At 37.1% G+C, this 27,172-nt stretch overlaps 1 protein-coding gene across 6 annotated transcripts in view; it reads right to left on the bottom strand.

Moving 5' to 3' along the window:
• The window catches only part of LOC121318216 (SH3 and multiple ankyrin repeat domains protein 3-like), a 281,025-nt gene that overhangs the window by 220,007 nt on the left and 33,846 nt on the right, over positions 1–27,172 (bottom strand). For all 6 annotated transcript variants that reach the window (XR_005950583.1, XM_041254654.1, XM_041254657.1 and 3 more), the window contains exon 2: positions 18,638–18,924. Coding sequence is in view for 5 of the 6 variants with exons in the window: in XM_041254654.1 (XP_041110588.1) it covers positions 18,638–18,871 (234 nt within the window). In the remaining variant the exon portion in view is untranslated. The remainder of the gene's footprint in view (positions 1–18,637; positions 18,925–27,172) is intronic.

The raw sequence follows: 27,172 nt of genomic DNA, 5'->3' as shown, positions 1-27,172 counted from the left end.
ATTTAACACACCTATATATATATTTTCCAATATATGTTTATGTTTTAATGTAACTACGCCTTCGTAATGCCGGAAGTTTTACGTAGTGTCCAAAATGCATCACAGGTTTAGTCGTGATTTAGTCCTAGTCTACGGATTAGAGGCGCTAATCAATTGGATGCAAGGTTATAGGAAACGTGAGTTCAATATCCTTTGCCCTTTTTTTTTTTAGATAAAAAAGGGGGACCCAAAAAGGATTTATTAAACATGGTTGGGTTCTCCTAAATAATATTCCAACATGAATTCGTGTTATAAGAAGTCCGATTTACAATAAGCGGACCCTGGTACATTTTTTAAACATCATAGTCCCTAGGGAGATTAGACTCAATTAGGGGATCACTTAATCTGAGTTAATTTTTATTAGAATTGACCATGAATGGAAAAATTCATAGTCCCCTGGTGAAACCAGTTACCTGTTAGTTGTAGACAGTAACTTCTTTTCAAATCTTGTTGAATGTGAAATAAAAAAAGCTTAGAGTTTACGGAGCATGTCTGTCCTTTATGTGCTTTACTTTATGTTTCGTTTCTCAGAACAGTGCTTGCCTGGCAAGTTTTAGATATAAATGTTTGAATCTAAAATTGTTAGTTCTTTATTCCTAATTCATATCAAAATATTAATAAGTTAATGTTGTTCACATGTATAGTTGAAAATTACTTTAATACTAGAATAGATAACTCTTTAAATGGCATTTATATGGTAATTGCCAAAAGAGTGCATAAATACATACTATAGTTAATGAACAATTACTAAATAATTATTGCAGAGCTGCAGTGCAACTGATGAAAGTCTTAGCAAGATGAATATAGCCTATGCAATTAAACTGTACTACCTACAAATGAATGCTACTTTTAAATTCAACCAGAGATCCTTTAAATACTCTTGGGTTTTCACTTGCTATTCGCAGTTCATTGTTACTCATTATGCACTACGCAACAATAAGTACTGGGGCAGCAATGAGGGCAGGGATAATATAGGGGTATCAATAATTATTATAGAATAAGCTATAGAATAAGATATTTACATATATATATATATATTATTATATAATATATATATATATATAAAATTGTGTCTCCTATCATTTGTTAACTATTATTTAAACTGACATAAAGGAATGTTTGACAAATTCAGTTATTCAGTTCTGTTAGTACTGTATTTTGCATTTGGGATCAAACAAAACAACACAAAAATCAAATCAAACCTGACATCAAATCTCCCAAAACAGGTCCAATTAAAACACATTAAGACATTGATAAAGAACTATTGACAATATTACTGTATGAATTTAAAAAGAGACTATTTAGAGATTTCCAGTCCTGAACTTCCAGCAAACAATGTCTCCCTGGCAGTGAATAATATACAGACCTTTGTTTTAAATGCACAATAGTATAAACCTAGACCTTACTGTATGATAAATGACCTCAGTGGCAGCATCAGGCACTTTGTCATTTCCAACTGATTGGAGCTCTACAGGCTTTAGTTAAATATAAGGAGATGTGGGGCTCTGCATGGAACTAAGACTAGTGCCTACCTCAAAGCCATGAAGGAACCTGTCTCCATGGTTTCATAGGGCAAAGCCGAGCTAAGCTGTTTCATATAATACGTGTTAGGTCAATTAGTTTTCCAATTGTACATACAATCTACTGACTTATCCATTGAATTGTGCACATGTAGGTGAATACTTGGTAATCTCTTCTTTGCATCAGGGACAGCTGAGAATCCATTAACCTTCCTTTTAATCTCCTAAAAAGAGACTATTGATGAAAGGATGAGCTAACGTTACGCAACTGTGTTTCATCAAAACAAAACAAACAAAAAAAACTTTCTTCAACAGCCTACAAATTGTAATTGCTTTCTAACCTCTTCAGCTTGCTGCATGTTCCTTTCTTAATTTTCCTCTGCTTTCTGCAGCTAAAAAAAACAAAAAGAGAAGGGAGAACACAACCCTCCAGCCAGTCCAGCCTCGCTCTGCAGCCACTGTTACCTGAAGGGCTCTGGGCGACTTCGGTACGCCCACTTGGTGTGCGCAGCCTAGTGCCCCTACAGGTTGTCAATTTACTGTTGTTTTTTTACTATAAAATAAATAAATGACAACCACGTGCTTCCTCCATTAGGCCTTGGCCTTATTGTTGAGCAGAACATGTGCATTACCACTCACCCATAATGCAGTGTGTTCGTGTGTAAAAAACAAACAAACAAACAAATAAAACAAAAAAAAGGTGTGTTTTCTTTCTTTTTCTGTCTGTTCTTCTCCCTTCTCCAGGTCCGTGACTGTACTACCCCACTGCAAGTTACGCACTGCACCGGTTGAGGGCTGCACGCAGTCCGGACACCATCTTGGGTGCTCCACTCCACTGCAAGCTTCACGCTGCATTGGTTGTGTGACTGCAAGCAGCTCAGACACAGACACGCAGGCCAGTACCTTTGTGCTTTGCCCTCAGTACTTGGTGGGTGCTTCGAGGTCTTTCTAGCCTTGTGCTCCAGTACCCTCGAGACCCTCGGGCCCCTGGTGCTCCATAGCCTTGGTACCTTGACACCCTTGATGCCTCAAGGACTCATTGCCTCGGCACTTCACCCAGCATACTCGATCACCTCTGGGTCTTTCTGCCGCCTTGGCAGACAGGTTGTCCTGCTCTTTTTGCGCCAGGTCCAAGGAGAGCACCCTGCAAGAAAGAATGGTGCTGTCCTCGGACGAGAACCTTGCAGCCAGCCTAGGAGAGTAGTCATCAGTCTCGGGCTCCCAGGCCTCTCCTCCCCACCCTCCGAGCCCTACGCAAGGTATTTCTTGTGAACAGGCTTCACAGTGCCCCTGCAATTGCTCTAAATCTCCCTGAAGAGGCAGGAAGAGATCTAGAGATGTGGATCAGGTGAGGGATATTGCCAAGCTAAAGGGCCAAATCACCCAGATGCTCGACCACATAAGCAGGCAGCATGTCCCCCCTGCGCCTGCCCCAGCTCCACCAGCACCTGCCCTGGAGCATACCCCGGCTTCGCTTTTACATCATTAGTCTAAGTAATAACAGTTTTAACTTTACTTCATCCATCTAATCAGGCGATTTCAGGGTTTGTGTTGTGAGCCATCAGTTAAGCAAATGTGACACCATGACATCAATGGTTAATCCAGTTTAAAAAAAAAAAAAAAAAAAAAAAATCATATTTCCTTGTAATCACCTTCCAGATGGTAAATAACGTCCTTGCATAGCAAATGATACAGACCTTGAAATTTGACAAAAAAGTTCAATACCAATTAAATCTCCCTTGAAAAAAATGTTATTCACAACAGAATGTTGGTGCAAAATTGTAATATGTATTTCAGTTGTTTATTCCTAACATAGAAAAGCAGTTTCACACAAAATATATGTCTATGACATTGGTCCAAGTGCTTGTTTGTTATAGTCTCACCTTGCCCATGGTAGAAATACCATATCATGGATATTAATGACATATTTTGTTATGCCACAAATGCTTACATTTTCTATAAAAAATATCAATAAGAATATCTGCAGCAACCCAAACTAATTGGGTGAACAGGGTCTAAGTACAAAGTATTTTTGAAATTGCTCTATTAAAATATCTTCATCTAAGTCAAAATGTAGATCAAAGTTAACCTCCATCTTAAAATATTTGGTGTTTTATGAAAATCAATGCTTTCTAAATATAGTTTGTTTTAAATGATACCTAGTATGTTTTGCAATAGAATGTGCAGTAACCACAATAATAAAAAAAAGACCCGGTCACTAATGTTTAATAACATAATTAATGTTGCAATATGAGTGGCTGTATATTGTATAGAATGCTATTACCCGGTGTGGCAAAGTGGTTTGGAGTGTGCAGGTGCATGGGTGAAGCAATGTTCAAGACAAGGACAAACAACAAAGTACTGGTGAAATTATGTTTTTTAAAATTGTAATCCAAAGTCTGATGACAACAGTAAACAATAATGACAGCAGGCAATACAGTGTTGCGTATTGCTCTGTTTAATCCATGGGTTCAGTCCCAAAATAATAGTCCCGAATTTAAACACCGACAAATAACACAAGCTTGATCACAAGTCCACAGTGAGTGCTGTAGTGCTCATGGTGCAAATACAGTTAATCGTGACACAAGTGCAGTGTTGTCCGGGTTTTGTGCTGGCCGGTAGCAACAGCTCCGGATCATGTTAGCCATCTAATAACAACAAACAAGTAATCTTTAGACATGACAAAAACAAACAAAACACTCACCATAACAATACAGTTCTCCTTCCGGTTCAGCGTTAACCATAAAAAAGGAACAGATCACATTGCTTATGTACCGTCAATCATGCCCCCATGCCTCCAATCCGGCTGCCACATTGCTTCCCTTCCGAGTCGATGTTTTGGTGTACCATAGCTCTGCCCCCTTTCTAGATGGCTGACGTCCACCTAACCCTGGGAATTAATTGTCTGGCCTTCCAAACCAGGGCACTGTTCCCTTTACACAGAGCCCTTACAGGTCGGGGCGGGGGATGGGAGATTTATCACCAAGAATCATTCTGTCTCTGTCACACCCGGGTATACTGCCCATCTTGTATATAACATGCAACTAGTATGTAACACTCAGAAATTCTCCTAAAGTCTGTACATTGGTAATTGTTATCTAAGCAACTTAGGGTTGTACAGCCAGCTTGATTTCATTAGTTCATCCTTGGTCTTTTGGGCTAATGAATGTGCCTTCAACTTCAAACTGTTCGGCTTATTGCTGAGATTCTCAAAAGGCTCTCACAGGTAGTTATTAAAAAACTTGCTAAATTCCATGTGTCATCGCTGCAGCTTGTGGAAAGGTGCCACCAAATAATACTGTAAAAACAAAATAGACGCTGCCAATGAGTAACTGATGAAAGGACAAATTAGATTCCTCTTCCCATCCTAAAAGAGAAATTATCAGGGAGCCAGTAACTGTTTTCTTATTACTGTTTGTTAATCTGCAGTGTGCTTTTTTTATTCCTACAGAATTGCATGTTCCTTTTTTTATCTCCCTGCCAATATGTCCAGATGTTGTTTCTTTAATCAGCAAAAATATGTTTCCTTACAAAAGATGCTTTTATGCAGTAAACACAATTTTTCATCATTAATGCTATCAGCCTAGAAAAAATATCCATTATTTATTTAGAAACAAGTTCAGACTAAAGTGTAAACCAGCTGTCTTTTCCATTTTCCCACAACACATACCCTCTCTACTTTCAGGTTAGGCTTATACAGATGCATTCCACTTATGACAGTCTCCAAGGGACAATGGAAATAAGTATTTTATAAACAAATTACGAAATGCAATTCGTAACTGCGAAAATAAGTATCTTAAATGTAAACAATACAAGAAAGCTTAACTGCCAAAGAACGGGAGTTTATTATTTGTATAAAACACGCCCCTGTGGGCCATACAAGGTAATAAGGAATATGAATTTATTTTTTCGCTAAATGTAATTGCAATTGCATACGTTACATGTTTAAACTGTACAACGGCTGTGCCAACAAAAACATAGAAGAGTAAAAGTAGAGAGCATTTTTCCTGTCTGACTTCACAAATGCCGCCATGACTGTCATTTACTGTCCCGGATGTACCTCATTGGAGCTAAATATTGTAGCGTTTTTGGTCATAGCATAGTGAGGTGATGGAATCGAATGAGGGGACATGACTGAACTTTATGGGGTGGGGGGGGCTTGGAGAACACACACCAGGCTGGAGCCAGCTCTTCTTCACCTCCTCCGATCCCTTTCTAGCTTCCGGCCTTGCTCCCCTTCGCCTCCCTCTCTCTAAACTGTTCCGTCGCAGCCTCACTACCTCCCACTGTTCTCCACCGGTCATGTTCCATCCCTATCCTTCCCTCACGTCCTCGACTCTGAGGAAACCTTCTTGCTATCCGTGGCTTCCTCAGGCAAGCTCGGAGCCAGCAATGGCCCTTAGCAATGGATTTTACATCCTCAACCTCTCGATTTGTCTTCCATTAAACTAAAGCTATTTTCAGTTGTGGTGTCTCTGATGACATGAAGCCCCCTTTATCACCTCGTAGGTCCCGCCCCCAGTCTACCCAAGTTGGCTGGCTCCCCATCATCCGATTACCCCTTCATGAATAGTGTAACTGCCACGGTGTCACCCCACTGCTGGGATATCACTTCCTTAGGTTGTCTGCGAGCCCACTCAGGATGTTATAATATTTACCTGTGGAACAAGAAAACTGTACGTAATAAAATGGTACTGGATGTATTAAACTGGATGTATTAAACGCAAAAGACATGCCTGTGGAAGAGGATTAAACAAGTCAATTTTAACCAGAGTAATTCTCCATTAAAACTCATGTCGTTTGGCAGGGACAATACGTTGTAAACCGCTCTAACAGGATCTGTTATAAATGGAGTGCACCTGTAGTATTATTTAACAGTGAAATGCCAAAAGCTGTTGTTCTGTTAGTCTGGAGATAGATCATTGCATTGCCAGGTTTATTTAGTCAGTGTGTGACTTCTACAAGCCGAGCCATCCTCTTTCTGTCTTTAATTGACATTTTCTGGCATGCCACACTCAGATGAGAGCTGCCATTAAATGGTGGCTCACTGTACATTCATGTAAAGCAGTAAGGCATATGCAGTTCACCATAATGGTATAGTTATGTAATGCTAATATATATATATATATATATATATATATATATATATATATATATATATATATATATATATATATATATATATATCATCATTAGCTTCCTTATACGAACAGGGCACAACTTTGAACAGATCAGCTTTTCAGTCCCAACAGCTCCCCTATACACAAAAAAAAAAACCCCAAAACTAAACGCGGGCTAATTGTTTTCTAGACACAAGCCCCAGTAGGACAACCTTCACTGATCATTCTTACCAGTTGAAACAGACTTTAATGAAATGGTCTGACTCATCAGCTCAGAGAAAAAATAAAGCCTTGCACAAGAATATGTAAACTGCCAGTAAACTGCAGGATCTGCCTCACAAAGACGGCTTACTAGAACATAAGAAAGTTTACAAACGAGAGGCGGCCCTTCGGCCCATCTTTCTCGTTTGGTTGTTAGTAGCTTATTGATCCCAGAATCTCATCAAGCAGCTGCTGGAAGGATCCCAGGGTGTCAGCTTCAACAACATTTACTGTCAGTCACAGATGCCGCACTTGGAATTCTAGTAATTCTAGAATTCTTACAAACACTTAAAAAACAAATTCTAAAAATACCGGGTAAATATAATTTCTAGAGAAAGATTCTATTATAATTCCATTTGGTCATTGGTCCAATATATTGCATACTGGAGTTGGCTCAGACTACAAAGCTAATTTAGTATCCATTATAATTCATCACTCTGGCAATGTGGCTAAATTGTGTTTTTTCATTAGATAAGCAGAATATCAGATTATCAGTCTGCAGTGTGGAAGTATTCATGAAACACAAACACAAAGGCTGTAATGTATAAAATTAGGTTTCCCTCTTACACATTGAACATGATTGGAGCAAACTAATATTGTTTTGAGCTGTAGCATAACAAATTTAAATATTATCCATCATTACTTGAATATCAGTATTACATTTTTACAATCTCCCATCATAAAAACCCTGCCCATAATGCTGTATAATGTACAGTAAATGGAGGTCCCTTGTTGCCTTAACTGTATTTTAAAGGGTAGCAGAAGGGATTAAAATGATAATAGACAAGTATTAATAAAACCCTCATATTTCTTATTAGTTGAACAGCAAAATCAAAAATAAAATACCATGGTTATCATTTTCTTTAAATGTTCGACCCTTATAAATTCTATTATATTCAAATGCTACTGCTAAGTATGCATGACATTAAAATTACTGCTTCAAAACTTGCTAAAATCTTAGCAAACTGAGTGATATTCAGGTTGCCTACGGCACCATTCTTGAATGGTAGAATCTTTTTAAGTTAAACATGGTATCACATCACACCAATGGTAAACATGTTATACAGTGAGATTGATTTAAATACAGACTTGTCATAGTTGTAGGGGCGAGGCTCAGCTCACTATGCTAATCCTATTGGTTCCTTAACCTAGATAGTCCAGGCTCACCTTCCAGTTCTTGTTCTGCAAGCCTTTCTCCTCCTCCCCCTCCCCACCTTCTCCTTTGCAACTTTCTGGGGGTCGGTGGTCCTCCATTACCCGGCCTTGGTTACCTCTGAACGACGTCGGAGGTTGCACCTCAAACGAGGTTGGCTCCTATCGGTCCAGAAGGCGAGAGCTTGGGCCAACATCCCACACTACCCTTTACATCTTACAATACTGAGCTTCGATCTTTGAATTTGGCAGTATAAAGCGCTCAATCAGGACTATGTCTCGGTGTCTCTAATAGACTCTTATCCATGAGACATTTTCACCGCTCTTTTGTGTGCAGCAGAATAGACAGCAGCATCAATAATGACTCTGAAGCAATGCTCAATATAATGTCATATTGCAGAAAAGTCAGTACAAAAGGCAATAACTCACAATATGGTTTAATAGAATGTGCCACATGGCTAGTTTGGCTCTGATCCAGGACCATTCTGGAGTGACCAAGTTCCAGCAAACCTGGCAGTGCCAGGATGCATACCCACACAATTTGAAATATTAATAAAAACGGTACGTACTGTAATCTTTGAGCAGCACCCCCTTCTCACTTTGTGTCTGTGGTGTTTGGCAAAAACTGTTCTGCTTGCAAGCCCCCTTATTATGCAGTTGCTTAGAACATGTTACTTCCTCATTGGTCTCACAGTAAGTCACAGCAAGCTAGTGGCGTAGATGGAATTCTAAACAAGGATGTGCTGCATCCCACTCCAGCTCCTTGACCTTAATAACAGATATGCAGTACTAAATAAACACACAACATTCTCTGATTTAGAAATGCCTCAAGAAAGACATGGAAACAAATAAACAACAACAAATCTTGTTTTTATTTCAGCTACACCATTTAACACACAAGCTTATTTGCCATAGATATTTCTTTGATCAACGTCTTTGGAAGATCTTGTTTTGTTGTTTTATTTGTACTTTTCATTTTATTCTCGGAATATCCCTATATATGTATGTTGACCTGTTTTCCATTCTGTCCTTCAACAAAGCCTAAATATGGACGAGGCAGGAACACTTACAATTGTCATACTATTGAAAACCCTTTGTTAGCACTTTAAGACTGCACTCCTAACTCTTTCTCAGATTGCATCTGTAGAAGTCAAAATTAACAGATCTTAGCAGAGATGCCAACATTGAAAATTAATTAGCTTAATTCTATTCTATTCATGGATTCCATTTCACACAAAATTTCAAGATCTCACAGTTTTGATCAGTGATATTCACTCTTCACATGCTCAATACAAGCTTTATTATGAACTTTTTGGAAAAAAAAAAATCCTGGATATAATATTTCAAAGCTAGAAACAAAATCAGAAGTTCCTAAGTAAATCTTCTGAACTAATTTTATAACATTCTCAGTTTTCTTTAACAAAATTCAATACAAAATTCAAATACAATAGAGCAATTTAACATGTATAGTATCTTTATAGTTTATAAATCTATGCAAAGTACAAACGACAGTCCAAGTACAGAATTTGGCATGAAAAATGTGTTGGGACTTTCAATCCTAAGACACCACAGAACTCAAAGCATTTTACATACCCTCCATTCTAAAGAAAGTTCTAGTGCAAGATTCCCTGAATATATTACCATTGATCTATGTAGTAAAGTGACAGTTTTCTGACTTTGAGCATCAACTCACACTATCATCCAAAAAAAAATACTTCCAGAATCCCTTATGACTTTTCAATATACCATGGTAACCTGCTGATCTTGCTTGGTTGAGGTTTAGATAGGATGGAACTGTGCTTGAGCAAAAACAAGAGAAACTGCATGGTGAAAAAAACTGTTTCTATTACTAACACTGCTAATTGATGCCATTATTAAAACAGTTCATGCAATGTAGCCTCTACCACACTGTATCTACAGTAATTACCATTCTGAACATTAACATATATATTGTGAAAAATTGCGCCACTTTCAGAGTTTGTTGCCCCTTTAAGATTAGACCCAGGACTTTACAGCGCTTGCGCGCACTTTTAATAAACACCAAACCAACAAAAATTAAACAAAACAGAAACAAAAACCTAACTCCATTTTGGAGCTTTGACTAAACACCACCAGGAACCTAGTTAAATACTCAGAACGGCTAAGCCGTTTACCTGACACAAACCAAACTTACACACGGGCTTCACACAACACCTTTCTTTGTTACGACTGGACACACACACAGTCGGGCTCTTCACTCAGCAGCCCGGGGCAAACTGGCTTCCTCTCTTAAATACCCTGCACCTGGCTCCAATTTACAATTAGCACCAGGTGCAGGGGATTAACAAAATAATAAAACAATTAAACCCTTAGCCCATTCACCCAACAGTGCATTTTCACATGTTTTTAGCAGAGGAATTTTAACCCCCTCCCTGCTATCTTACTATATATATATATATATATATATATATATATATATATATATATATATATATATATATATATATATATATATATATATACAGCTCTGGAAAAAATTAAGACCACTGCAAATTTTTTCTTAAATCAGCATCTCTACATGTATGGCAGCCATTCCATTCCAGTGTCTGTTGAATTCCAACACAGGCACACCTCATTCTACTGAATGAGGTACTGATTAGGGGATCACCTGAACCAAATCTTATTTAATGAGGAAAAGTATAAAAACCACTCCTGTGGTCATCACTATCCTCTTGCAATAGGACCAGCTGGATGGCAAAACAGTGCTAGTAGTACCTCAAAAGTAATTGGAATCAAAAAATAACTATTGACCATGCCCAAAGAGTTGAAAAGGAAAGTTTTGAGTGAGGAAAAGAAGGGTTCAATTCTGGCTTTACTGGCAGAGGGATACAGTGAGCATCGGGTTGCTTCCATCCTTAAAATTTCAAAGACGGCGGTTCATAAGAACAAGGTCAAGCAGCACACATTGGGGACAACAAAGCTACAGACCGGCAGAGGGCGAAAACGACTCTCCACTGACCGGGATGACCGCCAACTCATTCGAATGTCACTCAGCAACCGTAGGATGACATCAAGTGACCTACAAAAAGAATGGCAAACGGCAGCTGGGGTGAAGTGCACGGCGAGGACGGTTCGAAACAGGCTCCTAGGGGCAGGGCTGAAGTCGTGCAAAGCTAGAAAAAAGCCCTTCATCAATGAGAAGCAAAGAAGAGCCAGGCTGAGGTTTGCAAAAGACCATAAGGATTGGACCGTAGAGGACTGGAGTAAGGTCATCTTGTCTGAGGAGTCCAATTTTCAGCTTTGCCCAACACCTGGTCATCTAATGGTTAGACGGAGACCTGGAGAGGCCTACAAGCCATAATGTCTCGCACCCACTGTGAAATGTGGTGGAGGATCGGTGATGATCTGGGGGTGCTTCAGCAAGGCTGGAATCGAGCAGATTTGTCTTTGTGAAGGATGCATGAATCAAGCCAAGTACAAGGTTGTCCTGGAAGAAAACTGTCTTCCTTCTGCTCTGACAATGTTCCCCAACTCTGAGGATTGGTTTTTCCAGCAGGACAATGCTCCATGCCACACAGCCAGGTCAATCAAGGTGTGGATGGAGGACCACCAGATCAAGACCCTGTCATGGCCAGCCCAATCTCCAGACCTGAACCCCATTGAAAACCTCTGGAATGTGATCAAGAGGAAGATGGATGGTCACAAGCCATCAAACAAAGCCAAGTTGCTTGAATTTTTGCGCCAGGAGTGGCATAAAGTCATCCAACATCAATGTGAAAGACTGGTGGAGAGCATGCCAAGACGCATGAAAGCTGTGCTTGAAAATCAGGGTTATTCCACCAAATATTGATTTCTGAACTCTTCCTAAGTTAAAACATTAGTATTGTGTTGTTTAAAAATGAATATGAACTTATTTTCTTTGCATTATTCGAGGTCTGACAACACTGCATCTTTTTTGTTATTTTGACCAGTTGTCATTTTCTGCAAATAAATGTTCTAAATAACAATATTTTTATTTGGAATTTGGGAGAAATGTTGTCAGTAGTATATAGAATAAAACAAAAATGTTAATTTTACCCAAACACATACCTATAAATAGTAAAACCAGAGAAACTGATAATTTTGCAGTGGTTTCTTAATTTTTTCCAGAGCTGTGTATGTGTGTGTGTGTGTATAAAAATTGTGTGTGTATGTGTGTGTGTGTATATATATATATATATATATATATATATATATATATATATATATATATATATATATATATATATATATATATATATATATATATATATATATATATATAAACACTTTGTCTTGTTTTTTTTGAATGTAATCTTTATACTTCAGTATGATAGACACTGAACTATCAAGGCCTGTTTTTTTTAATTAGGAGTACCTAACCTACACATTGACATTTATTGACTTTTGATTTATTGAGATCCTACACAGTGAATCTATATTAACCTTTTGATGCTTTATTTATAAAGCACGGTCTGCACCAACAAATGCCCTGTGGCCCTATAGAGTAAACATTGCTTTACTGATTTATGAAATGCATATATGCGTCTATATCCCCCTCCTCTCTTTAGTAAGATTACACATCATATTTTTCTGTTTTATTTTATAAGAGTGCAAGTTTTATGAAAAGGCTTTTATTTCCATAGAGTATTAAAATAATAATAATAATAATAATAATAATAATAATAATAATAATAAATAACCCCACCCAAGGATTTGTTTCAATGATCTAAACAGAGCCAGAGTTCTGCCGTTCCAAGATTTCCAAACGTGATAATTCATTGACCTTATTACAATGAATTTGTATTGTGTGTAGTAGAGCAACCAATCAGCCATGGGGGAGAACAGAGATGACTAATATAAACTGAAAGAGCAGTGCTAAAATCCATGACTCTTTAGATAGTTAAAACAGAACCCCAGTGTAATACATAACACTACAGTGCATACTAATACAGTAAGACGGATTACAGAGTTACTTTATAGCAAACCTTAAACACAACAATGTCTCACAAAATCTTTAGCTGTTATTAACACAAGCCTGTTTAAACTATTCCCATGCTGTACCTGCATGCAGCAATTAGGTGCTTTCTGCTGGCATTCAGGGTTTTTTCCATATTGTTTTTAAGTAGGTCATGTCTGTAATGATTTGCCTTGCTATTTTTCACCTGGCTTTCTTTATGTTGATTTTGGTAAACATTCAGTTTTTTTGATAAGCACACATTTTCTTTCAAGAGAAATGAACATCCACTTGCTGTGCAGACGTTAGAAGATGTATTTGCTGTCTAACAGCTGCACAATTGAGAATGGCTCCAGCGAGATGTGCATTTTTACTATTGACTTTATTGTATTTTACAAGTGCTTTTATCTGTAATGTGATATTTTGTAATGTGATATTTTGGAACAACTGTGAGTCGTCCTGGATAAGGGTGCCTGTTAACAAACAAACAAATAAACAAATAATAATAATAATAATAATAATAATAATAATAATAATAATAATAATAATAATAATATACACAATGTCTTGCTTTTGTTTTTGTTTTGTTTTTTATACTAGTTTTTAAACTTCGAAAAGTGAAAAATCACATGACCCAGTGCCGGATTACACAGTCTGATTTACATTGATTTTAGGCAGAATAGATTGTAAAGGGTATTACAACAGAATTGTTCCAGGACCTAAAAATCTTGCCAAAATGTACAGAATGCCAGTATGTATAAGGGCTGGATTAGACAGGTTTTATTGCATGAACAGTAATACCTATCTAAAATATTTTCTGGAAATGCAAGTACTTGTCTACCAGTTAGTTCAGACACATGCCCACACGCAGCAGTAACAAGTCTGATTACAAACATCTCTCTATAGTTGTGCATTTAATTCAAATGTATATGGGTCAGGTTCATCACCTATCTTGAGAGTAGGTAATCCTTCTTACTTAGTAAAGCTGCCTTGGTCTGATGCCCAGTCTCACAGTCCCTGCTGTATATGAAATAATTCCAAGCCTAATTAGACAATTCAGAAGAATCCCTACACAGCCGAGCAGAACATGGAAGATGGCACAGGAAGATAACAGATGAGGCCCATACTCACAGAGGATCCATTCTTAATCAGTACCTATGGAGTGAGCTGTGGAATGTATCACTCTTTTCCCCTAGCTTTCACCTGGCCCTTGTTGGTTGTTTTCAGTACACCTTTTTGGCTGTTGATACAGTTTTTAGTGCTTATAGCATAGCTTTATATTGATCTACATCGTACTGCAGCATGAAACCTGGGAAAAAAGGATATGTGAGCTGCCTATTTGACGAGTCAGTAGATGCACTACAAGAAGAGTGTCTAAGTGATGAATGTTGGTATTAACTGAAAGGGAAGGAATCTTTACCTGTATCAGTTTGAAGAAATTTGTGCCAGAAGAGGTGACAATAAACTTCAATATGACAGACCTAGCACAGGGGAGGAGTCTTTGTGTGCATGGAATCTGGGATAGTACAATTTCTATACTTGCAGGTTTACAAAAGTAACATTTTCTCCTTGATTTTATTAATGCAGACAACATGTAAAACTGATTCTTAAAGTAGGGGATGTGTGGCAATTCCCTATTGAAAATGTCCCTTGTTTTCATGGTGAACAAATTACCTCAAACGTAAAATATTACAAACACCATTCAATGGAGAAAAGTGGACTTGATAGTCCACTGATAATTACAGGAATTACAGTAAAGCCTTGATAAACTGAACTTCAATTGTATATCTACCTCTCTTACCTGAACTGGTAACCAGACCTTTTGTGTACAATACACTTCTGCCCCCAAAGAAAATGGGCTAACTCTATCCCTGGTATTTACAGAACAGTACAGTACTGAACTTTATATTAAAAGGTACATTTATTATTGTATTAATTATGGTCTGGACAAGTTTAACTACAGAAATCATGCCATCATCTCAAACTCTCCTCTGTACACATCTTTCTCATCCCTGGGACTCTACATGCGGGGTCTGCTTAAAAATACAGTGGGGTCTGTTTAATCCAACCAAACAGTGGCTGATCTAAATACTGCCACCTTTTAACTATTTAATTAGAACCAAACCTGTTATTATATTACTTTTACAGACAAAACCACACTTAAGAGACTCACACACCCTTATATGTTATGTTTTGATTTAACGATAGTGGTGTTTAGATCCATCACTGTTATCACAATAGCTGACACCATTTATTGGTTCATTCATTTCATAACTGTATAACGTTGCAAAACCCTTTCCTGTTTTCGTTTTCAGTTTTTTCATGAACACAGCTTACCCGAGTTTCTGTGTGAACTTCATACAAACTAATGGATAACAGCAAACTCAGTTCATCTTTGATTCCATTAGACCAAGACCAACCTTCAAATCACCTGCCTCTGGGCTAAAAGGGAAATTATAGATGTAGCCAAAGCAAACTGTTCAAACCAATTCACTGCTGGTAATCTACTGCTTAAGATAACTGACATACCTTATTACCCCACATTTAAACAAATATGCATAAAAGCTAAAATGTTGATTTTCATTTTTTATAGATAATGATTTCAAGCAGCATAGAGCAATATTCAGGTATGAAAATGCGTTAATGAAGCTGCACATACAGTAATTGATGTCAGGCAAAAAACAAAATTAATGTAAAAACAATACAAATGGCTGGACTGAACTGGACTGTTGACATTTCCAACAGTGGGAAATAATTCATCTGCTCCTGAACGCTTATGGCAAAACAGTATGACGTCTAACTGAAATGTATGTCAATAAAAGTGGGAATTTAATTTGGTCACTCTGTATACATAGATATGTAATTCCAATGTTGCATAAATAAAACAGGTAGGCTGATCATTTGTTACTGTTAACAAAGTGTACAAAATGTATAGATTTTTAAAAGTTGTGGAGAAATACCAAAATACAATAGTTTCTAATAAGTGTCTGTGACAGAGATCAAATGATTCTTGGTGTTAAGTCTCCCTGCGACCTGCGAGGGCACTGTGTAAAGGGAACAGAGTACCATGGACTGGATGGCCCAACAGTTAATTCCCAGGGTTAGACGGAAGTCGTGCTATCTAGAAAGAGGGCAGAGCTATGGTACACGAAACCAATAACCCAGACGGGAAATGGCCTGGCATCCACGGATTGGAGGAGTGGATGCGCTCGTTAACCAAGGGGTCATGGGTGACGTTATAGAAAGGGGACATAGTGATGTGATCTGTTCCTTTGTAAATGGTTACAACAAACCTACAACAAGACTGTTTTGTTTGTTTGTACTGTCGTTTGTTTGTTTATTGTGATTAGTTTGCTAAAAAGATCCGGACAACAATCAAAATGGACAACATCACAGAACTTGTATCATGGAGAACTGTATTGCACCACAAGTACTAATTCACTCACTAACAGGACAAACCCGGGGATTATAAATAAAGTAATACAAGCCGCTGTATTACTTGGCATTCATTGTTTACTGTTTGTTTTGCCATCAGGCGCTGGAATTACAAATCATTAAACAACTTTGCACCTGGATTATAATTGTCTGTCTATTCATTGATCACCTGCACCTGCACACTGTTAACCACTTTGCCACAGTATCCCAAAGACATCCAAAGTCTTTCTGAGCAAGGGTGTTCTGAGATCACTGCACCTGTAACTTCAAACACGCAAAAATGCTTGCACACATTTTAGAAGAGTCTTCATGTTCTCTGCAGATTGTGCACTATATACGAGGTACGCAGTATGCTTTAATAATATTCTGGCTGTAACTCTACTTGTGCTCAGAAGTATGAGCACTTTCAGCTACTGTCAAATGGACATGAGGTCTATTCTCTATTCTCCTTAACAAGACATTTTACTGGTGCTATTGCCCCTGACTTCATGTTTATTAGAAAGGCTTAGACTTGCGAATAGTGGGATATTAATGACTTATCCAATGTGACATTTACATGTCCATATTCCCTCTCATTTGTAGCTTCCCATTCATAATATTATAGTTATCACTGCTTGTTGAGAAAAACACATTATTACAAAAAACAACACGGAAGCACGCCGTAGCTCATGAACAGAAAGGTATGATGATGCAAACACTTTCACTTTATTTTGAAAGGTGGCCATTTTATTCAGATTGTCTCTTGGGTCATCTGTTACTGACAAAAAAAAAAACAATTTATGCAAAACTGCTTTCTCCAGGTGTTTCTATTTTATTATTTTTTGTTTTATTATTTTGAAGTTACAGTTTTAAAAGAGTGATACAATCGAGACACTTCAAACGCAGCCAAGTAAAACCATAGCAAATCACTGCCGTGACTACCTACACAGTCAAGGGGTAACTTCAGCAATAATACATTTGTGAAAAACCTTCCTATACACCACCTGGAAAAAAACAGAACTCCTATTTGTTGTGTACAGTCACAAAACAATATGATATAAAATTGCACCATTCAACATAAGGCTTTTGATTACAACAAAATTACATTCTACCTAACGATCCAGATGCAAACAGTCCTTACTAATCCTTACTAATGATGATTAATTAATGATGATTCTATTTCTTCAAATTGCAGTAGTGTTTTCTAATTATCTCCTGACAATAACTGTGAAATAACATCTATTTTTGGGAAAGAATGCTACCTGTCAATACCATTCTAGAAGACTTCAACCCCATTACCCAGGATTTTGCATATTTTACTTAAAAGAGCAACCCCCAGAATCAAACTAATCAGACTAGATACTAGAAATCTGGAAATGTTCCTATTGATAAATAACAGCAATTTCCCCCTTTAAAACAGCCTTTTTCAAATATGCTGCTCTGATTTTAGCGCTCTCTGCTCCAATACAAGTGTGCAATCCTGTCTAATTATAAATGCTATCTCAGATATATGACAAAGTATTCCACTGTAATTATAAGGCAACCTGTTTTAACTTCATCTCATAACTCAGGAATCTATAAACTCAACCCTTATTTTAATGATATGATTTGCACAATCCCTGATTCAAGGATTTGTTTTTTCTTTTTCACCTGTGCAAATTAACTCAACATTTGGTTTTGGCATCCAAAAAGCTATGCTCCCATGCCCTGCTTGACAATAAAGTTCAAATATTCTTAAATAAATATATAAGTTAATCTAATTATTCTGCAGTATTCTACAAAAGAGTATGCACTATAGGAGTGCTGCAGCAACATTCAAATTAATTCCAAAGATGCAAACAACCCCAAAAATATTCCCAAACAAGAAACAGTAATCAACTAGAGTATTCATTCATTTTTGCTTTTTGGATTTTCATATTTACACAAAGAAAAGAACAAACACACCAACTGCATTTCAAAGACTTATAAAAAAAGACACTTCCCCTTTCTTCTTTAAAGAAGCCACTCTTACTGTAAATCAAGCTTCAGTTTTTTTTCTCCTAAGCACCTTTTAGTTGTCGAAGCCAGCTGCGGCTATTTTAATGAAAGTGAGGGTATTATTAGAAGGGTAGTGAGAGGGAGGTGGAGAGAGCAAGAGGGAGGGGGGAGAGAGAAAGAGAAGCATGGGGATTACTCACGGTTTGCTGCAGGTCCGGGATCCCTATACGGATGACGACGGCGTTGGCTAGGGGTTCCTCCATGGGGCTAGTTGGGGGTTTCTCAGCAGTGGCCCGGATCGTGTCGTAAATGATGTCTTCTTTGGAGCTGTCCGAGTCCCCCTGGTTGCCGTTGGTAGCACACTGCTGCACCTCCTCCTGCTGCTGCTGCTGATCGGATGGCTCATGTTTGCTGGATGCCGGACTCAGAGGCATGCTCTGTTAGAGTATTTTATCTGTGTGCACTTCAGAGTACTCGTATCACATCACTGGGAGGGAAACAGAGGAAAGGGTGAGGAGCGTGGGTGAGGGGTGGGGAAGAAAATGAAAAGTACATTATTAAAAATAAAAAGAACACCAAGAGAGATTAAAGAGCATAAAGAGAAAACAAATGTAGTACAAAATTATTATTAAGGAGAAATCAAAAGGGAAAAAGACCAGAGATATAGAAAATTGAAAAGAATAGAAAGGGAAGATAAAGTACAGGCAGATGGACACAGAGTAAAACAGATAAAGAAGCAAAAAACACATATAAAGTAAAAAAACACGAATATGACAAAAGAAAGGTGAAAATAAATTGAGACTCAAAAAAATTATTAAAAAGCAGATAAATAAGATTACATGAGGAGCCATATAGGGTTTATACAAATAAAAAGTGAAAAAGGGGAAGCAAGAAAGATAATTGATTTAGAATGAACAAATAATATAAAATGAACACATGGAATAAGCATGAGATAAATAGGAGGAAACAACAGGGAGGGCAAAGGAAATCAAACAAATAGCTATCGAGAAACACAAACAAAACATTCAGAATACCAAAAATAAGGCAGCTTCATTTTGACATAAGTTGTTAAGTTTCTGTTTGAAAAACATAACTTCCACATTTTAACTGAGGTGCATTAAAGTAATACAGTATTTGCATAATGACTGGTATACATCATTTTTGTTATTGTGATAAGATTGTTAAGAAATGCTCAACCTTAGAGAGACGGAAGTGGAGAGAGAGCCAAGTTAGACTCTTTATTTTTGTATTTTTTTCAGTTGTTTTCATCATGAATGTCCATGTACAGTTTTATTAAATCTCTCCAAGTGGCAAATCTCTTTAATGGTATTGGGCTTGCTGTGAATATAAACTGCACTGTGGGCAATTTGCCAATGCAATGCATTTACTATGGGATGGGCTAGTTGCTTGCACTTTACCTACAGCTGACAATATACTGTAGGTCATTGCCTCCATTTACCCAACAAATTAGAGGTCACAGCGTGTGCAATGGTGATTTACCTAGAACAAGACTTTGGGAATATTGTACAATATGTCCTGCAGAACTAGTTTGATCATCCAACTGAGACTAGGAGATGAACAGAAGTTAAATGTGCACCAATGTAGCAACAAAATAAAAAAAATAAAAAAATAAGGAGGATCTATTCAACTTAGTGATAAGGGAGCAAAACACAACACAGAGAGACAAACAAGACAAGTGTTCTGAATCTTGACTTGTTTTTGACTGAAGGCCTTGGAATAAGTGAATATGCAAATTGGGTATCTTTAGTAAAAGTACTGATGTCCTTATGAATGGAAGCTTAATCTGTCTGATATGACTTCTTGGGGGAGGAGGTATAATTATAATGTAAGTTTAGGCAACATATATTTTACATCTCAAACCAAGAATGTTCACAATCATGGACCTTTTTCACAAATATGAACACCTTTAAGTCATCAGACACTGAAGCTTTAAATACCAAGGAGGCAAAGCTATAATGACAGTTTCAATTGTAAATTGGTTGAGCAATTCAAATTAGATGAATGAGCTTAATAAAACAAGAAAATATTATTAGACCAATCATTGTATCATGTATGATCTGGTAACATGGAGCTGTTGAGGATTCAAAAAGAAGTTTGGTTAACCCAGCCAGATACACAATTTGTACCACAATCTCTATGCAAGGAAAACAATGTGAAACTAGCTGAGATACAGTATGTCTGCCCCCTTCATCCTCTAATCAGTCTCTATATTTAATGCTGCCATTTTTGTCTGTGTCGAGAATCTAGTTTAACACATCTTGAAGTGTATTCTTTTAACAGCAAGGGCTCTAAATACCACAACCGAGATCATTCAAAACTGATACTTTTATTTACCAATAAATATATTTAAAACACCAGGGAGGATCCTAATTAGAGAGTGGGACTTTGATTAGCCATGGATTAGTACAGTTGCATTTTTACCGTTTCAGAAAAAGGGTGCACATTCTGCCAATATAGAGCTATAAATGCTGTTTGTTTGTTACTTGGTGGCTCAGAATAGATTGTGGTGTTTTTGACTACTGGAATGGGAACCCTAAATAGTGCCTTTGGCAAATTTAATCAGACTGCTTTCTGTCAATGAGGTGTCTGAGCCTAGTTAACAGACCACACTGTATGGTGCTCTGAGTGATTCTGACTGAGTCAAATGGAGATCACAAATCTGTGTAACTACTGTAGTATGAGGGCAAAGCCTTTGAAATACCCCCATCCAATAAAAACTAGAAAACACAGCAGCAGAGAGACACACAATTAAAACAAACACTGCTCCCTCAAAAATGTGCTCTGACTCTGTGCTGGTGCATCAAACATAAAGTGAATAATGATGGTAGACTGCAGGGTGGGAATGTATGGGATGTATGCACATATTAACTGTCAGCCCATCAGGACCCATAACATACAATAAGGGATGCCAGGATCTCCAGAGCACCCTCTGAATAACATTTAATCATTTATGTACATTTTCTGATACTATAATTATATATATATATATATATATATATATATATATATATATATATATATATACTGCTGTGCAAAAGTCTTAGACATATTGCATTGTTCTACTCTGAGCACTATGAGCATCAAAAATTTTCCTCAAAGCCTCCACTAGTGTTTTCTACTATTAGAACAGCATCGACATTGACAGAAGGAAAAACATTAAGTGAAATAGGTTGCATCACTTGAGTTTCAAGGTGTGGTATCCAAAGCATAATCTTTTAGTCTGGTTCCCCTTTCTTAACAGAGGTATTCTTACTGCAACACATCCTTTAAGTCATGATTTTAAGAGTGACCTTCGTACTGTTGTGTTGATGGACAATGACACCTGTGTCTTCTGCCAGTTCTGTTGTCAATTCAACCCTTGTCTTCCTTCAAGTGGAACACCCTGTATTGTACTGAAATGATGTAGCTTGATTCACAGACTTGCAGAAATCGTGAATACAAAAAAAAAAAAAACTATATCGAAACTGGCATGTTTTCATTTGTTGTTCTGTTGTTGCAGCCTGTAGCAGAAGAACTGATAGAAAGTGTATTTTGAGAAGTGAAGGTGTGTTTGCAGCAAGCAGGTTGTACAGCAGACTAGATGCATTCTTGATATTGAAACTAACAGATGCAAGTAATAGTCTTTCTATCCAATGAACTGTCAGAAAGTTAAAAAAGAACTTCCCATTCATAAGTCCTTCACTTTTAGTGCTTTGCTCCATAATGCAGTTCAGTGACTAACTTTCTATTCAAACGATGACTGCACTCATTGTGTTGTATGCGCTGGAGTATATTAAAATAGTGCTGCAGAGAATGAGTTACAGTATGGTGAGAGGGTCAAGACAGTGGCTGATTAACGCGCTAATTGCAATTAATTGACAGCCCTAAGAATGGAGGTCTCTTGCTTATAAGAAATAGTGTGTGCTGTGCCACATTTCGCACTAAACACCAAATTGAAACATTTGATAATGGTGAAACTGTCAAGCACAACCACTACTCTGAAAACCGTTCATTCACTCATATACAGTTGTTCACTAGTACTATGGGTTTTTTGGGGGTTTTTTTAAACCAATGTATTAAAAATTCACATCATGTTTACTGTTTATTTTTCAATACAATATCTATAAGCTATTGATGATTCCTGTGAAATATTATCAATGTAAAAATAAAACCATCACATTAATGCAGCAAGAAATGTATACAATGTACTTTGATATGAACAAAAGCATTATATTTGTAACTCCACAAATGCTTGAAGTTACAGAAAGTGTTCCCTGCTTTTGGGAATGCTTGTTTTGTAAGTATACATGGGGTTAAACAGTAACTACATTATTTACATATCGGGCCCCATTTAGCCAGTAGTGCAAATGCATTTTATTTTAAAGTTAGATAATAATTTTAATGGTATAAAACAAGTATTTATGTCTAACTTTTTTTAAGTTGTTTCTTGTTAGTTTTATATTATTGGAATAGCTTTATTCCTTTTGTTTTTGACATTGCAATATTTGCTAAATATAATCCATAATATGTAAATAGATAATTTCATATAATACTGTTATTTATAAAAATCAATGTATGCATAACATAGTGCAAAGACATATGTCTTCATATTATAGTACACATCTATCAGTTAGTCTATGAAAGGTTCATTTTGAATTTTCATTCAAGTTGGACTTTAAACTGTTACTCTTATGTGTCTTTTGTTTTGTTTTCCACAGTCTCCTCTCTCCACTGTTTATCTTCGCTTTCTGTGTCACTGCTCCCTCTGGCACATGTTATCTTCTGTTTCAATTTTTGCAAAGGCTAAAAGCCTTTACTGTTTGCATTGGAAGACAGGTTGGAACTTTCAACTGACCTGCATTTCAGCAATTGTTTGTCTTTGAACAAAAAGGAGATTCAAATTCATATTGGTAATGCATAATTAAAGTGATTACTGGTTATATGTGGCTTACTGAAAAATAATGGGAACAAAACAAACTAACAAAACTGATTGAACTGATTGAATGCTTCTGTGTTTTCAAAACACACACAAAAAAAACATTTGTTTTATTGAACTAGCCATTCTGTCCAATCAATATAAACCCCACAAATGTGAATGTGACCATAATTTGTTTGTGCAACAATTACTTAAGAATGGTCATGGTACAGTATGTGGCTATGTCATATTCTCTTGGCAATACCCAGATATGTAAATTTTTCCAAGCTTCATGTATCCCAAACCACAGTTACAGGGTGGTTAGAATCCAAATACAGTACCATTTTCTAACATTAAATTACAAATATTGTTTAAATGTCATATTTTTTAAATGTAATTGCAGAAGCTCTGTAAATGTGAAGCAGTGCAGCATTTTTCTAACAAACATATTTCACTTGAAACTCTGTTACTGTTGTACTTGAAACTCTGTTACTGTTGTACTTGAAACTCTGTTACTGTTTTAAGAACTCTTTAGTTTTGTGGTTCTTTAAAGCACACTTCATACAATACTTATTATTTTTGGTCTTTGTATATCGCAAGGTGAATTGCAGTGTCTGGAAACTAACTTTCACCTATAAGGTAAAACTCTCAATTAGTTTTGCTATTATAAACCTTTGGAGTTTGCCCAACACTTGAATCATATGAGTGTTTGTTACGATTATTTACGAGTACTAATAATACGCAAGTAAGCAGCCTATTATTTGTTCCATGTATAAAAAAAAATTATATGTAAAAATGCATTAAAAATTGTAATTGGATAGGGATCAATCTTACACATGGGAGCATTGTTGCCAACTAGATCCAGAATTTACGGACACTAAGTCAGGTCAGGTTTTCTAACTCACCTTTCTAACCACAAATTAATTGATGTCACTGAGCATGTAACGTAAGTGTAAATTGCATGAGCTGTCGCTAAGGGAATGGAATTGTTTTGCTAACTATTACTAAAAGCACACACCTATCTGGAGATGAGAATTACTTCCTGTGAGGATCGTTCTCATCAATCAGACCTAAACAGCTTGCTGATTTGGTGTATTTGCCTGATTGAGGTGGGACTGTTCAAAGCAGAAAGAAGTACTACATTAATAGAAACATAATCCCAAGGTTAAACGGGAAAGAGTGCAAGTGAGTGCATAATTCTCTATAACGACGAAGTTGCACTATTTTGATACATATTGTTCACCATATACATTTCAAACAATATGATTTTAATACATGTTATAATGCTTTCCGGATTGAATTGCCACCGCAATTAAACAATTGAACACATTTATTGAAGCCGCTCATACAATTTACCTCACGTTACATGTTCAATAAAATCAATTAAGGTGAGTTAAAAAACCTCTGTATTTGTTGCTTCCTCCTGCCTTACTGTTACATTCGACATGATCCCATCCTTGAGTAACATTATCATGCCATGACCTTGTTTTTTACCACAGGTCACACCAGTGAATTCCATGCAAAACGTGATCATTCTGACAATTAAAAAAAATAAAAAAAGTATAAAGAAAAATAGGTGAAAGAAACCCCAAATCTATTTTGGGCATTGATATATATGCAGGTGGCACATATTTTATTACACCGGGTTATGGTTTACATGGAGTCAAAAATGCATTCTATTTTCCATTGAGTGTCCTCCCCTGTATAAGACAGATAGTTGTAGGCTTGGAAGCTTGCAGCTCTATGAACTCCCATATAATAACTCAGTTACCAATTGCAGGTGAATAGCCTGATTCAGTTTTATATGTAGTTTGAAGTACAGACCTGGGGTGCATTACAAGTACAGGAAAAACATCAACTGCTGAACAACTGGGAAATAAAGAAAAACCACATCAGAGTTGTTTACAAGATATTAAGTTAATCAATACAATATAGTACACATTTGCATTTTCTTGCAAATATAATGGTGTAAAGCTACTGTATTGAATCTATTATACAAAATTAAGTCTTCACTGCTCTGCAATATGTTACTGTTCCCCAATGAGAATCACAACACAGGAATTATTATTTCATTTGGGGAGTAGTGGAGGGGGCGGGGGTGACAAGGATGGCTGTAGGGATGACGTCAAGCCAGGAAGAAACACACAGAGTGGTGAGTGAATTGCGCTGTTGTGCCAGTTTATCGAAAATAAACGATTTAAACAGAAAACAAAACACTGAACAAAGCAAAAGGCACAATGACCAAAACAGACAAGCAAAACAAACGGATATGGAACAAAATATCAAGCAATTGTTTTAGTATTGACTCTCTCGTCTTACGACTCACGTCTCGTTCCACCCTGAACACAACAACCCAGAGTGAGTGACTCGTGCATCTATATGTACAGCTGTGCCGGGATTCAATTACTAATTAATCATTTGCTTGAATCCCAGCACGTGAATTAAGTGTGCACTTCCCATGCCCCCTTACAATTCCCCAGTTTAACCTGCAAGAGAAGTGGTTGTGCAATCCCTGTGCCGAAATACAGATACCTTTTGACAACACTTGTGCTACATAGCCCAACATTATACCCTGTGCACCAATACATATACACCAACAATAACACCCCACATACAACATAAAACACAAAAATACGCAAAGGGGCAGGGCACCCCGCCACAGGGGGTGACAAGTATATTTACAATGCTACCAAAATAGTACATGTATACGTCAGTTATTTTTTGTTATAGAAAGTTAACTATGAAATACTATTTGGTATAAATAGAATGCTCAAACAGCATGCGGTTAGTACAGTATTTTTTTTTTCAGTCATTAATATACTGAAAAAGAGTTCTAGTCAAAAAATGTGTTATTTATTTATTTTTTATTTATCATATTGACTAAGTAGTCTACTTGTGTCTGCTGCAATTAATAAGGATTTGGCATTAATGAGCTTAGAATGAAATTCTGTTTGTGCCAAACGTGCAAATTAGTGTTTGAATATCACAGGGAAGTTTTCAAAGCAACTCTAGCTTTTGTTTATTGATTGTACTCTCACCATCTGGGTACTGTTCATCTCTTTGTCATCTCAAATCTCTTGCCTACCATTTCTAGGAAATCCACAACACAGTTTTAATTATAGCTGAAGGCAAATCTTGTCCATGGCAAGGTTGTGATACTGGTTGCTTGATTAGTAGATACACTATAGACTGACAAACAACTGTTCTGCTCTTTTGTCTGCCTGAATTTTTAGAACCACTCTGATCAATTGAATTACAAACTTATAATAAGCACAATAACACACTTTTGGCTGTTTAACAGCAACCTATAAACACTCTGAATGTCCAAAAATAACAACAATCTTGGACTCATAGCACCTTTCACAGCTAAAGATGTCTCAAATCACTCTTTGTATCATATTTTAACACCTTGTTGTTGCATGCACAGCACAGTTGCCAGTATTGACTTCAATATTACAGTGGGGTTAATGGGGGTTTGCTTTATGGCACTGTGGCAAAGTGGTTGGTAAGGGGAACAGATGTCGCGGTGATGCGATGCAGGAGTGATGAACAGATAACAGTGATTCAGTGAAAAAAAGTGCTTTTATTTGTAGTCCAGGTCTGGTGACCGTCAAATAATAAATCCCCGGCTATACACAACGATGTGTAAAGCGAGGGGATAACAAAGCAGGGCACAGTCCCGAACAAAAATGAATGCACGGTCACCAGTCCTGGGTGAGTGCAGACGTGCTTGTGGTGCGTGAAGACACGGGAATGTTGTGACTGTTCTGTGCAGTGGTGATCCGGATTGTGCTGACCCTGGTCAACAGCTCCGGATAGG

The sequence above is a fragment of the Polyodon spathula genome, chromosome 7 (assembly GCF_017654505.1).
Source record: "Polyodon spathula isolate WHYD16114869_AA chromosome 7, ASM1765450v1, whole genome shotgun sequence".
NCBI lineage: Eukaryota > Metazoa > Chordata > Actinopteri > Acipenseriformes > Polyodontidae > Polyodon > Polyodon spathula.
Note: the sequence above shows the minus strand (reverse complement) of the source record. Positions and strands in the feature narration are given on the sequence as shown.